The following is a 13853-nucleotide window of genomic DNA, read 5'->3' on the forward strand; positions in this document are numbered from 1 at the left end:
GCTGGGGACTCCCAAGAGGGTGGCCTCGTTCAAAGTGACTTCGCGCAGCCTCCTCCTCATCCACATCCGCACAGCATGGAGAAAGGCTGCCTTGGCCAGCCCGGGCCCCACCCGTTAACCTGCTCACGCCATGTGCACTGGACATTCAGCACACAGAGCCCAACTCTGTCCCAGGAATGGCGAAGGGGTGACAACAGGTAGATGCGACCCCTTCCCTGGAAAAGCTCAGAATCTGTCACACTAGTGAGCAGAATTTGAATCTTAAAACTTCAGGGAACCACTGTCACCTATTCTGACCCCCTCTTTCCTGCTGAGAAGAGGTGACCAGCCCAAGGTCACACCACGCAGCTCAGTGACAGAGTGGAGCCACCTCACCCGGGGAAGCTAAGCACTCTCCAGGTGAACTTCACCAGGTGGGTCCTGTGGCTCCCGGAGCTGTGCAGAGAGCCCTCATCACAGCAGTGCTCATTTGAAGACGGTGCTCCAAGCTCCCGAGCCCTCTTCCTGCCTTCCGTCCAGGGCCCACGAGCAAGGCCCGGCAGGGTCACTGGCAGCCACGGGCAGTGTGGCAGGGGCTCTGGGCACAGACAGTGGAGAGGCCAGGGCTCCAGCTGCTACATGGCAAGACCACCCCTTTTGGGGATAGAGGCAGGCGGGGGCAGAGGAGGAAAAGGACAAGAGGAGGCTCAAGGGCCTCCGAGGCCAGGTGTAGAAAAAGAAGATGAGGGATTCCCAGCACTAGGTCCCAGTGTGGGCCTGAGGCCACCAGCAGCCCGGCAGTGGCTGCCTCCCTGTGGCTGACCTCTGGCTATCAGCTTCCTCACACGCGCCCTGTCCAGGACATAGGGCTTCTTAGTGGGTCCAGAGAGGAGGACAGGATGGGCTCTGGGGGACCGCCCATCCCTGGTGGGATCACAGGGCCGGGGTGGGGGCCTGTGCTGGATGAGAACATCATTTCCAGCACGGGCAAGCAGAAACCTGTTCTCCTTGGTAGCCAGGCTCACCCCAGTCCCACCTTCCCGCTCGTGGACCCGAGTGGTGGTCGTCTCTCCCTTGTTCCTTTCAGACGAGCATTTCGTGGTAGCCCTGTATGACTACGCTGCCATGAATGACCGGGACCTGCAGATGCTGAAGGGGGAGAAGCTACAGGTCCTGAAGGGGTGAGGTTCCAGGACGCCATCCCCTGTCCCTGCAGGACCCCCCCACACACACATCTCTCCCTTCTCCGCCCACCACATCCTCCATGGCTGACCCCGGAAGTCTTGTCCATTCTCTGCCCCCAGCCCTGGGCCCTTTTGTCTTCCTCTCCAGAGTCTTTCTGGTGAAGTGGTTTCCATTCACAACCTCCTGCTCATCCTTCAAAGCCCACTTCCATGCCACCACCTCCATGCAGCCCTTCTGACTCCTTTGGGCATGTGGACCTTGTCCTTTATGCAGGCTGGTCTGGCTGTTCCATGGCAGCCTTGCGTTTGAGTCAGTTGTGTCCATATTTGTCTCCTTCTCAAGACAGGAGCCCACATGGATTACACACACCCATCCCGCTTTAGCTCATTTCCCGTGTCCTTCTCAGACACCCCTTCTAGGTCAGCTCTCTCTCAGTGGCCAGGCTTGTCCTGTGGAGCCCTGAGGGTCTGATTTGGTTCCTGAAGTTCTGCAATGGTCTTAAACCAAGCTCACAAAAGTCCTGACTACAGATCCTATACAGGCCACCCAACCGTGTTTTTCTTTTTTTCTTTTTTTTTTTTTTTGAGATGGAGTCTTGCTCATTACCCAGGCTGGAGTGCAGTGGCGCCATCTCGGCTCACTGCAAGCTCCGCCTCCCGGGTTCACACCATTCTCCTGTCTCAGCCTCCCGAGTAGCAGGGACTACAGGCGCCTGCCAATGCGCCCGGCTAATTTTTTGTATTTTTTTTAGCAGAGACGGGGTTTCACCGTCTTAGCCAGGATGGTCTCGATCTCCTGACCTTGTGATCCGCCCGCCTCGGCCTCCCAAAGTGCTGGGATTACAGGCGTGAGCCACCGCGCCCGGCCGCAACCGTGTTTTTCTAAAGCTTGTCCCCAGTCACTCACCAAGCTCCGAACACATCCCATTAATCAAGAGGAAGGCTGCTGGCTGGAGCCCTGTGCCCTGTTGGGCTGGTCAGGCTGTGTAGATTAGCTCTTCCCCCTAGAACTTGCCCAGATAGCCACCGTGCCACTGAGCAGTGGACGCAAGTCCCTTCCTGCCTGCCGTGCTGTCTACCGCTGTGGATTCTCTGCCCCCCAGGGAGAGATGGCTTTGAGGAGGCCTGGGAGCTGCCCAGAGACAGGCCCACAGGGGCCATGATCACATCTCTGTTTCCCCTGTCCCGTTAGAACTGGAGACTGGTGGCTGGCCAAGTCGCTCTTCACGGGAAGAGAAGGCTATGTGCCCAGCAACTTTGTGGCCCGAGTGGAGAGTCTGGAAGTGGAAAGGTAGGTGGGCATGGGAACCTCCCTTGAGCCAAGGTGCAGTCACTGTTTCTGCTCCCTGGGCTGCTAGGCAGGACAGGGCCAGAATGGGACTGACCAGGGAGCCTGCAGGCACCGGCAAAGAGGGGACAGGAAATGAGCTCTGCTGGGAAAGGTCTCTCTGCCCGCTCCAGACACATTCAGACCGCTTTGTGACACTGAGCAAGTCACTCTTCCCAGCTAAACAAAAGCATTCCTTCTCCTGGCTTCCCTGGATGGAACGGTCCCCAGTGTCTGATGGCCTCGAAGGCTAACAGGGAGGCACCATGACCAGCAAGCCCTCCCCTATAGCCTCCATAGGCAGGACTCAGAGCTCAACCCTCGGGGGCTCCCAGGAGGGCGGCCTTGTTCAGAACTGACTAACATGAAAGCAAGATCCCAACCTTCTAATCCCCCAGCGCCCTCATCCCCCATGTCCCCATGGCACTGGGAACGTCGGTCTCAGCCAGCCAGAGCCCCCACGAATCTGCTCACAGGGACTCGCTCTACCTGAGGACTGAGGCCCAGCAATGAGTCTTCCCTGGGCACTGTGGGCCCTGCGTCTTTCCCCGGAACAGTGTGGGGAACCGTGGGACTCTCCGCACAGAACAACCACATACTGAAGGGAACATCCTGGGGTCCCTGCTCAGAGTCTTAGCAGTTTGCCTAATTCAGATCTCAGACCACAAGGAGGCAGGCACATGCCTGTGATACGCAGCTGTGCTTTGGGGAGAGTGATCAGGTGCATTTTTCCAAAGCAAAATTAACAAAGGTCACCCAACTAGTGTTCTTGTTTCATTCTAGGAAAACAGTGAGTTCAGGGCTGACAGGAAGCGGGACGGACAGGGCAGGGGGTCAGAGGGCGCTGACTCCATCATGGTGTGGGGAGCAGAGCTCTGGGCCGACTAGGAGCAGAAATGCTAGATTTTATTTCTTGGGGACAGGCAGCGCAGGAGGGAGGCTCAGTGGGGATACTCCAAGGAGCAGGGTCGCTCTGAGGTTCACCTATTCTTGCTGTTTTCCAGGTGGTTCTTCAGATCACTGAGCCGGAAGGAGGCTGAGAGGCAGCTTCTGGCTCCAATCAACAAGGCCGGCTCCTTTCTTATCAGAGAGAGTGAAACCAACAAAGGTAGGCGTGGTGGCCTTGCCTGCCTTCCCTGCCCAGCGTGTCCTGGGAAGTCCCCTCCAGAGGCCTGGCCCTGGAGTGAGAGGGGAAGGGGTGACTGCCAGGAGAACCAGCAGCTTCTGGATCTGTGTCCCTCCCAATCCAGGCCCTGCCCAGGAGTTGATGTGGAAGCTGTCCACACAAACAGTCTACCCTGTCCAGACTGGAAACCATGCGGGCACAGGAAGCTGAGTGGACGGGGTGGTCCCACGTCAGACTGGCCCTGCTATCCAGTCAGCAGTAACACCGAGGCCAGTGGGGGCCAGGGAAGGGGGAACCTTGAGCCCTCAACCACCAACCTCTTTGGAATCAAGGATTGGGGGGGAGCTCAAAGAATCCTTCAAGATCATCTCAGCCAGAGGCTGCAGGTAGCATACGTGAGGAAGTGGCCTGTGCCCTGATGTCAGGGAAGGGGGTGGTGATTGTGGGGAGCCCACGCCAGTCTAGACACTCATGAGATCAAATCCACTGACTGAGCAAAACATCGCTGCCATCACCCTCAGGGGTTTTCTCTCTTTCTCTGTCGTTTGGCTTTCTTCTCAATTTTTTTTGTTTTTTGGTGTCAAATATGAAACACATATAAAGCTTGCATGAAGTATGAGTGTGTAATTCTAAATTATATAGGGTAATCATAAACAAATCCCTGTGTAATCACAGCCAAGAGATAGAGCATCCCAGACCACCAGGAGCCTCCTCACCCCCCTGCTTGGGCTCCTCCCTGAGTCAACCCTCACCCCCAAGAGCTACCTGCTGTCCTGACTTGGGTCAAAATCCTTCCTTGCTTTTCTCTATGGTTTTGCCACCATGTCTTGTCTGTTTTTCAGCTTTATGCAGATAGAATCACTGTTTTTGTTTCTGTGTGTCTTGCTCCTGTCACTCAGCAGTGTTTGTGAGATTCTGTGTTAGTTTCCTGGGCTGCCTTAACAAAGTGGCACAGACTGGGTGGCTCCACCACAGAAGTTTATTATCGCACAGCTCTGGAGGCTGGAAGTCCAAGACCAAGGTGTCAGCAGCACTGGCTCCTCCCGAGAGCTCTCTCCTTGGCTTGCTGACGGCAGTCTTCTCCGTGTCCTCACGTGGCCATCCCTCCACGCATATCTGTGTCCTAATCTCTTCCTATTAGGACACCTGTCATATTGGATCCGGGCCCACCCATATGACCTCATTTTAACTTAATCACCCCTTTAAAGGCTCTGTCTCCACATAAGGTCACTTTCTCAGCACTGAGGGTTAGGACTTTAACATAGGAATTGGGAGTGCACATGATTTAGCCCATAACAGATTCATTCATGTGATTGAGGATGGTAAGCCTATTCATGTTGATTGCTATACAGAATCCCGGGTGTGAGTGTTCCAGAGTCAAGGAGTCATTCGCATGCTGTGGGCATTGGGTTGTTTCCAGTTTGGGGCCGTTAATGCATGTGCTGCACCGAACCCCATTATGGTCCCTGGTGCTCACTGGCCACTAGCTTTTCATCTGTGAAATACTAATCCATTTGACAGATGAGGAAAGGGAGCCCTGGAACAGGAAGTGACTTGCTAGAGGCCAACAGTAAGCATCAGAGCCCAAAGCACCAGTGACCACGTCATCTAAGAGGGGCTGAGAGGATTCCCACGCTCTACAATGTGGCAAGCTAGGGTGACCCAGGGACTTCCCACGCAGTATGAAGAATGCTTTGCTTGTCAGGAAGCTGTTCACAGGGACAGGTTACAGCCTTATGGCCAATTTTAACTGGAGAGGAGATGGTGACAGTGACATCAGAGGAGGAAAGGGAGAGAGAGTGGCTGAAATATGAGTCTGGTTCCCTGTGGTTGGGACGATGAGGAGGATGGACAGAGGTGTCACCTGGTGGGAGCACCCTTGGGCTGTCCATTGGTTCCATCTGTGGCTCAAGAACAGCAGCCAGAGAATGGAAACCCAGAGTATGAAAAGCTGTCATAGCGCCTTGTGACTCTGGGGACATCATGAGGCCTTGTTGCCCCACGAAAGGGCAGGACCAGGTTGGGGAACAGGAGGGGTGCATTGGAAAGCTGGGGTGCTCTGTGCAGGATTTCTTGGAATGTGCCAATGAATGCATATATATACATATACATACACATAGATATATAAATTTTATATTTATATTCATATTGGCTATTGTCACTATTCCATTTTTGTGGCAGAGCACCTCTGTACAAGAAACAATTTGGGAATCACTGGAGATGACATAAATGTTTTATTGTTGTTCCAGGACATTTCAAACATACACAGAAGTAGAGAAAATAGTTAAGTGGAACCCCTGGTACCCCACAGCCAGCTTTAACAATTATCAACTGAGCCAGTCTTGTTTCTTCTCCATCCCCCACTCCACCCCTACTCTTTCAAAGCAAATCCCAAACATCATGTCATGTCACCCTGGAAATGCTATTTCAACCATTGCCTACTGCTCAGGTGAAAGCCCGCCCGCCCCCCACCCAATCTGCTATAGAGGAAGTAGGGGTTCTCTATGAGTCTGGCATCTTTTCCTGTCCATGTCCGCCCCAGGAAGCCAGTCCAAACTGGGAATTGGCCAGGTGGGGCCAGCGCTGCAGGACTGTTCAACCATCCTCACCCCAGCACACGCACATACACATGCACTCATTCACACACACGCACATATGCATAAATGCACACATATACACATGCGCATACACAGGCAAGTGTGCACACATATACACATGCACACACGTGCACATATGCACACATGCACCCACATACACATGTCCACACCTGCACATATGCGCACACATATGCACACATACACGCACACGTGAGACATGCACACATGTATACATACACGCACACGTGAGACATGCACACATGCACACATACACGTACATGAGACATGCACACATACACGTACACGAGACATGCACACATGTATACATGTGCACATATGCACAGCTGTAACGCACACGTGTACAACACATGTACACACCTTACACATATGTATGCACACACACACAACTCCAAAGCAGGACCCCTCTGCTTCTGGGAGCCACAGCAGGGAATGCCAGACAGGGATGGGAGCAGGGGAGTGGGTTCTACCCCTTGTGGCCTCCAGGGTGTCCCTGAGCCTCTCAAGCGTCAGTTTATTGGTGTCTGTGTGAGGACGGACTAGTTTCACAGCTCCAAGGCAGGCAGTCCTTCAGTGCTGGGAAATCTTAACCTCAGAACCAGGCCCTGCCTGCCCAGGGCAGTCCAGACGTACCACAGAGGCAGGGGATCCAGGTTTTGTGAAACTGAAGCTGATGGGATCTGAGGTCCTCTTTACGAAGGATACCACATTGCCAGAAGCCGTCAGGGACCCGGCCTTAGAGCAGCCCAGGCAAGTGAGGGGCCCTAAGGCACCGGCTTGGGCAGCGTCACTGCGTGGAGAGCCGGCTCCTGGACTCACCGCCCGAGGCCCCTGACACAAGGGCAGCCTACCAAACGGAGAGAAAAGCCCTTGATGAATGAACTCCCTAAGGCCAGGCTCGGGTTCCTTAGAGACGGGGGGCGCAGCTGCACCCCGCGGGGTCGGGGAGACAGTTTGCAGCGTCTGGGCTCAGGCTGCGGTGGGCGTGTAGCGGGGCTGCGGCAACAGCAAGGCGCGCTGGCCTAAGCCTCTGGGCGTCCTTTTGCGAGGAGGTGACGAGAGACGCACACTGGCTGGGAGAAACTGGAGGGTAGAAGGGGGTCGAGGCAGGGGAACGGACAGGAGAGGAAAGAGCCTTAAGTCAAACGGGACCGAGGAAAACCAAAAACGTCCACACCGAGAACGAGGGTCCGTGCCTGACCCCTGGCGGGCAGTCGTGGTACTGCTCGTGGTAGGCGCCCACCGGGGGAACGGGGAGCCCCCCAGCACGCCGCGAACTCTCTGGGCCCCAGCGTCCCCATCTCCCAAATAATGGGTAGGGGGCGGGGTGAGGTCATGGTACCCAGGTAGCTGGACAGATGCATTTTATAAACAACATCAAGTTCATGGAAAAACGTTTCCTACCTGGAAACTCTTACCTCCTAAAGTGTCCTTGACCCTTGACATCTGCTACCACTTGCCTGCGGGGAAAACATTAACCTAGAAGACAAAATAACAGGTGTATGTAACACGCAGCAAATGAACTTGAACAGAGTCCCTGGGAATAGCTTATTACACTCTCCGCCATGGACATGGGTACTTGCAGCTGTGATTGGCTATCTGCTTGTAGGAGTAAGGATATCCTCTTTAGCCAGAAAATAAAGCGCCTAGTCCCTCCGACGAGCCTAGATTTCTCAATAGTCCATGACAAAGGGTCCCCGAGTGACCAGGTGTCCAAGTGGGGACCCACATGATTGCTGAGAAACTGTCCTGCCTGCCGCAGGGCTCTGTGATTCCCCAGCTGAGTTTTGGGGGACAGTGCGGAGATGTCAAGGTCAGAGTCAGATGGAACTTCCAGGGGAGGCTTCCGAAAGGGTGGAGGTTGAGATGCAGGGAAAGGGAACTTGTGGAGGGAGTGGTGACAATGAAGAACAGAATTGGGGAACTTTTTTCAAAGCTTAAAAATGAGGCCCAAATCCCAGTCCCGTTTTTTTGTCTTTGTGCCTTACTTCTCGTGTGTGTGTCTCCATGAACCCTCCAGGTGCCTTCTCCCTGTCTGTGAAGGACGTCACCGCCCAGGGGGAGCTGATCAAGCACTATAAGATCCGCTCCCTGGACGAAGGGGGCTACTACATCTCCCCCCGGATCACCTTCCCCTCGCTCCAGGCCCTGGTGCAGCACTATTCTAGTAAGAGGGGGCGTGCAGTGGGGGCAGGGACTTGTGCCAAGAGCTCCTGTCTCTCTCGCTAAGGTTCCCAATTGCGTGAGTCATGGGTGCCACCTTGGGGGATGGAAAGATTGTCCCAAAGTTAGACCTAAGGAGGTGGCAACTCTGAGCACCGTGAATTGGTGGCCCTAATTCCCTCTCCTGGCTTAGCAGGGAACCCCTTAGAGAGTAGCAAGCATGTTCAGTCTGAGAGTGAGCAGGTGGATTTTAGAGATAGCATGCCCTGCTTTGTGCAGACGAAGAGGAAGAGTTGAGTGTATATGCATGTGCAGGCGTGTGCACACACCCATGGCTGGGGAGTGAGGGGCCCAGCTAGCAATGATACAGCTCTCAAGGGAGAACCTGGCTGCTCTGGTAACCCCCAGCCCTGTCTTTTCTTCCCTAATGCAGAGAAGGGGGATGGTCTCTGCCAGAGGCTGACCCTGCCCTGTGTGAGCCTGGCCCCACAGAACCCCTGGGCCCAGGATGAATGGGAAATCCCCCGGCAGTCTCTCAGGCTGGTCAGGAAACTCGGGTCTGGACAATTTGGTGAAGTCTGGATGGGTGAGTGTGCTCTCCCCCCGTTCTACCCACGCCGCATCCTGAGTCCAGGTTCAGTATTTTCATAGCGTGTCATCCTTCCTCCGGAAGTCTTGAGAGGGAGCAAGGACAGAGGCGAGGACGCCCATTTTACAGAGGAGGCAGTGGAGGTACAGAGCCACGTTGTAACAGCTGGGGTCGCTTATCGCGGTAGTAGAGCAGGAACAGAATTCAGCTCGCCAATCCCCCAAGTCACTCCCTCCTTCGTTCTCTGCCTGAGGCTGGCTTTGCCATTGAGTTGCAGTGGCGCACTAACTCCCCTTAGCTTTCCATCACCCAGCTGGAAACAGGAGGTTAACCGTGATGAGCTATGACATTCCAGCGCCTGAGTGCACACCAAAGGCAGCTGTGGGGCTTTGGCCGGGTCACTGAAGCTCCAGGCCTGGTGTCCTCACATTTCCATTGCTGCTGACACCTGTCCCCTGCCCTGACCACCAGGATATGAAACTCGTGTTCCATTTTATCCCTGGACTGCTCCGTGAGTCCTCCCTTACCTGGGGTTGATGCCCCGGGCCTTTGGCAGGAGCTGCACCCAGGTCCCTGCCAAGGCCCAGGTCCTCTAGAAACGCGAGTAGAGTTGTCTTTTGCCCTTCAGGGGACTTCATGGAGTGCAGGGAGAGTGTGGAAATACAGGTAGTTTAAGGAGTGGGACAGGACCGCCATGGGGCTCCAGAAGGAGGAAAGGAGGCCCCCACGCCTTGTCCTCCTGCCCTGTGTACCCCCGGCTGTGTGCTCATTTCCACCAAGGAGCCATGTGTGATAGAAGAGATTCCTTATGTAGGGAGGGGTGGGGGAAGGAGGCAGGTTCCGTGCAGGACAGGACACAGGCCCTGGGTGTGGTGCCAATAGGCGAAATGCCCCCAAGGCAGGCTACATTCCTCCACTGCCTGAGGCCCTGTATAGAAGGGGCCTGGGACACAAGGTAAGCCCCACACAACCATGGCCTCCGGAGCTGCACGTTCCAGCTCTGGCACCTGGAATAGCGTGGCACCTGGGCACTTACCCTGATTTTGGTTAAAGGATCACCTCCGAGCAAGCTCTCTGCTTTCTGAGTGGCTTCTTCACTCCCCTGGGCTCAGGTTACTACAAAAACAACATGAAGGTGGCCATTAAGACGCTGAAGGAGGGAACTATGTCTCCAGAAGCATTCCTGGGAGAGGCCAACGTGATGAAGGCCCTGCAGCACGAGCGGCTGGTCCGACTCTACGCTGTGGTCACCAAGGAGCCCATCTACATTGTCACCGAGTACATGGCCAGAGGTGGTGTCCTCTGTAGAGCTGCATCCTCAGAGGGAGGCGGGAGGGCTGGACTTAGCAGGAGGAGGAGGGTCCGCCGCAGTGGGTTTGTCAGGCCAGGGGGTCCTGCAGATCTAGGGCATGGCAGATCTAGGGGCAGGGAGGGACAGAGGGAGAGTGAGGGACGGAGGGAGGGGGAGGGACGGAGGGAGGGCGAAGTGGTTCTAACAGAGCCATGTTCTCAGCCCAGGAGCAGTTCAGACAGCATTTCTGGAGTGGTCCTTCTGTGCCTAGCACTTTTTGATGCCTGCTGGGAGGGGCTGAGCATTGCAAAGTCAAACGAGCACCAGGCCAGACATACAGGGACGGTACTAGATCCAGGTCTCCTGCTTCCTGGTCATGCAACCATTTACAACTGTGTGAATATTTTACAAGGATGGCCAGAGAGGTTGGGCTTGATGGCCTCCAAGGTCCACGGCATGGCCAAGTTCTTACGGGGCAGTAGGCCTGGGATCGGGCCTCAGCCTTTGACCTTCTCACCCCTCCTATGAACCCTGACGGCACACTGCTCCTGTAGGATCCTAACATGCCCATGTTGATACAGCTCCCTAACAACCGTCACCAAGGGGGCCCTGGTCGGAGGCTGTGCTGGGGGCGCCTCTAGCCTGCCCCTAGGGCAAGCATCCATCCCTCCCAGCTTTCCGATTCCAGGGGGAGCTGCATTTGTCCCCTGCACCAAACCTGGGGGACAGTTCTCTCCATTCTGGTGCTTTCTTGCTGATGCCTGGTCCTCAGAGGCAGAGAGTGTCTGCCAATGGGGATCAAGGGAGCGAGGCCGACATGGGGGGAAAAGACAAGGGGCATGAACCTTCGAGTCGGAACTGGGATTCCACTCCCAGCTTTCGGCTGGGGGACTTCAGACAGGTCTCTGCACCTGGCTGAAACCTAACTTCTGGGCAACTGCTGGCGTATTGGCTGCTCCCGGGGTGCTGAGGCTAGCATGTTGTAAAGTGGAAGGCACTCGGCAGCAGTAGGTAGATCCTTCCGGATGCCCCGAGAGATCTGAGGGTGCAAACTCCCACTTCCCGCCCCCAGTGGGGAGCCGCTCACACCAGGGGGAGGCTGGCACCACCAGGGCTGGGTCACTTTGCAGAAGGGCACTTGCAACTTCTCTTTTCTTAGGATGCCTGCTGGATTTCCTGAAGACGGATGAAGGGGGCAGATTGTCACTCCCAAGGCTGATTGACATGTCAGCCCAGGTTGGTGAAGTACCAGGTGCAGAAGAGGGGCGGCATGTGTCACCGGCTGCCCACAATGGCCGCTCGTGCCTTACCACCCCATCCGCTCTTCAGCCAGCAGGAGAAGTCAGGGGGCACGGAAGGCCAACTTCCTCTAAGCAGATATCTCCAAGGTCACCCACTGCACTTGGATTTGCAAACCCTGGCCACTGTGCCTCCTGCCCCACGCAGCTGTGAGGGAGCCCAGGGAACGGAGCCTTAGACCCAGGCAGCTGTGTTGGAACCAAGCTGTTCTGTTCCAAAGGAAGAGAGGGTGAATGGATGTCATGGGAAACACACAGAGTTAGCGAGAGTTCCCTTGAACCCAGCAGGCAAGAGTGTTCTGTTGTGACCTCGTCTCTCCCTTAGATGGTGCCCAAGACATCTCCTGTAGGACATCCCATACCAGGGCCCCTCAGCCTTTGCACAGCCCTGGCATCGACCCCAGGCTGATGGGCAGGCCTGAGCTACACACAGGTGCCAGGGACATGACTTCTCTGAGCCCTGGAGAACAGCTCTGCTTTCTGACACCAGGGAATTGTGAGTGCTGGACCTCCTTGGCTACCCTGGACTGGTCCTCACTGTCCCTCACATTTACATGCAGAACCTTCCAGACTCCATAAGGTGAAGAGCAGAGTGGAGAGGAGGGTTTTAGCCAAGAGCTCTAGCTGGCAGGAAGCACATCTGGTGGCCCGGTTAAAACTGGAACTCTCAGCAGAAAAGTTTTGGTCTGTGGTCAGCCTGTGAGGCACACACGTGTGCACACACACACACGCCACCGAGAGGAAACCCTCCCACCCACTGCCCACGTCAGCCCTCCCCCCTCGCTCAGCCTTACCCAGTAGCACCGCTGCAGGAACTGATGCCACAACACCTTTTTCCGCCGAGGTGGGCAGACAGCCATCTGGGCAGGCTGGTTTCGGAAAATGGGCGCTGGTAACCGGCTTCAAACCCCAGGGCAGCGATAAGCCTGCCCACTGCTGCTTCTTGCCTTCCTCTTCCATCTCTCACCCTCCGCTGTCTCCTATTCAATCCTCACTACACCCCCTTGGGAAATCTTGTGTGACACAGGGGCAAAGGATGTGAAAAGCCATCTTGGTTTAATACCTGGATGTAGCCACAGAGCTGAGGGTGAGGAGCCAGAAAATCAGAACCTCCCAGAAGGGCAACCTCTAACCACATGCTGACCATGCCAATGGCTCTCCAGGCACACATGTACACAAACACACGCTCACACACACATGAACTCACACACACACAGACTCACACACACAGACACATATAAACTCACATACACAGACTCACACACAAACACACAGACACAGACACACAGACTCACAAACACAGAGTCACATATAAACTCACATACACATATAAACTCACAGACACATATAAACTCACATACACAGACTCACAAACACACAGACACACACAGACACACAGACTCACACAGAGTCACATATAAACTCACATACACATATAAACTCACATACACATATAAACTCACATACACAGACTCCACACACACAAACACACAGACTCACACACAGACACACACACACAGACTAACAAACACAGAGACACACACAAGCTCACACACAAACTCACAAACACAAACACACAGACTCACAAACACACATACAAACACACACACAAACATACAAACTCACACACACATGAGCAGACACACACCCCGCCCTTCTGGGCTCTTCTTTTCTTACTCCATAGGAAGCAATGCAAAGTCCCACCAGACCTTTCCTCCAAGGCCAGATCTGGCCAACCCCACAAGAACCCTGCAGCCACATTCCCTCAGGCCCCACTTTGCAGCTAGATGGCACTGGTCCCCATGCCCCATGCCTTGCCACCCTTCTGCCTTCTCTGCCCGGGAAGTCTTCAACCCTTCCCACCCAGCAGAATCCTTATCATCATCCATGGCTGAAGTGTAATGTCATTTCTATGATGGTTTCCCTGGACAAGAAACTGCTAGAGAGCCCTTAGCTCAGGTGTTCCCGGAAGCATTGTTCTTGCTAAGCAGAACTGGGTCCTACTCAACATTTTAAAATTTATTTCTGGTACTGCTCAATAAATATTAGTTATCAGAATGAGTGCTGTTAGATGCTACCCAGATATATTTAGTACTCAGTTTTATATTCCCCACAGTCCCATACTAATACGTGTGTATTGATTGAATGGTGTAGCAAAGGGATGGATGGATGGATGGATGCATGCGTGCATGGATGGGTGGATGCATGGATTAATGGATGGATGGATGGATGGATGCATGGATGGATGGATAAATGAATGAATGTGTGAATGGATGGGTGG

The 13853-nt window shown here is 54.6% G+C and overlaps 1 protein-coding gene across 1 annotated transcript in view; it reads left to right on the forward strand.

Moving 5' to 3' along the window:
• BLK (BLK proto-oncogene, Src family tyrosine kinase) overlaps positions 1–13853 on the forward strand; it is a 71855-nt gene that overhangs the window by 53318 nt on the left and 4684 nt on the right. Inside the window, exons 4-10 of the mRNA XM_011942844.1 lie at positions 1067–1160; positions 2356–2454; positions 3495–3598; positions 8252–8398; positions 8828–8980; positions 10096–10275; positions 11434–11510. Coding sequence (XP_011798234.1) covers positions 1067–1160; positions 2356–2454; positions 3495–3598; positions 8252–8398; positions 8828–8980; positions 10096–10275; positions 11434–11510 — 854 coding nt within the window. The remainder of the gene's footprint in view (positions 1–1066; positions 1161–2355; positions 2455–3494; positions 3599–8251; positions 8399–8827; positions 8981–10095; positions 10276–11433; positions 11511–13853) is intronic.

The sequence above is a fragment of the Colobus angolensis genome, unplaced genomic scaffold, assembly GCF_000951035.1.
Source record: "Colobus angolensis palliatus isolate OR3802 unplaced genomic scaffold, Cang.pa_1.0 Scaffold210, whole genome shotgun sequence".
In the NCBI taxonomy this organism is placed as follows: domain Eukaryota; kingdom Metazoa; phylum Chordata; class Mammalia; order Primates; family Cercopithecidae; genus Colobus; species Colobus angolensis.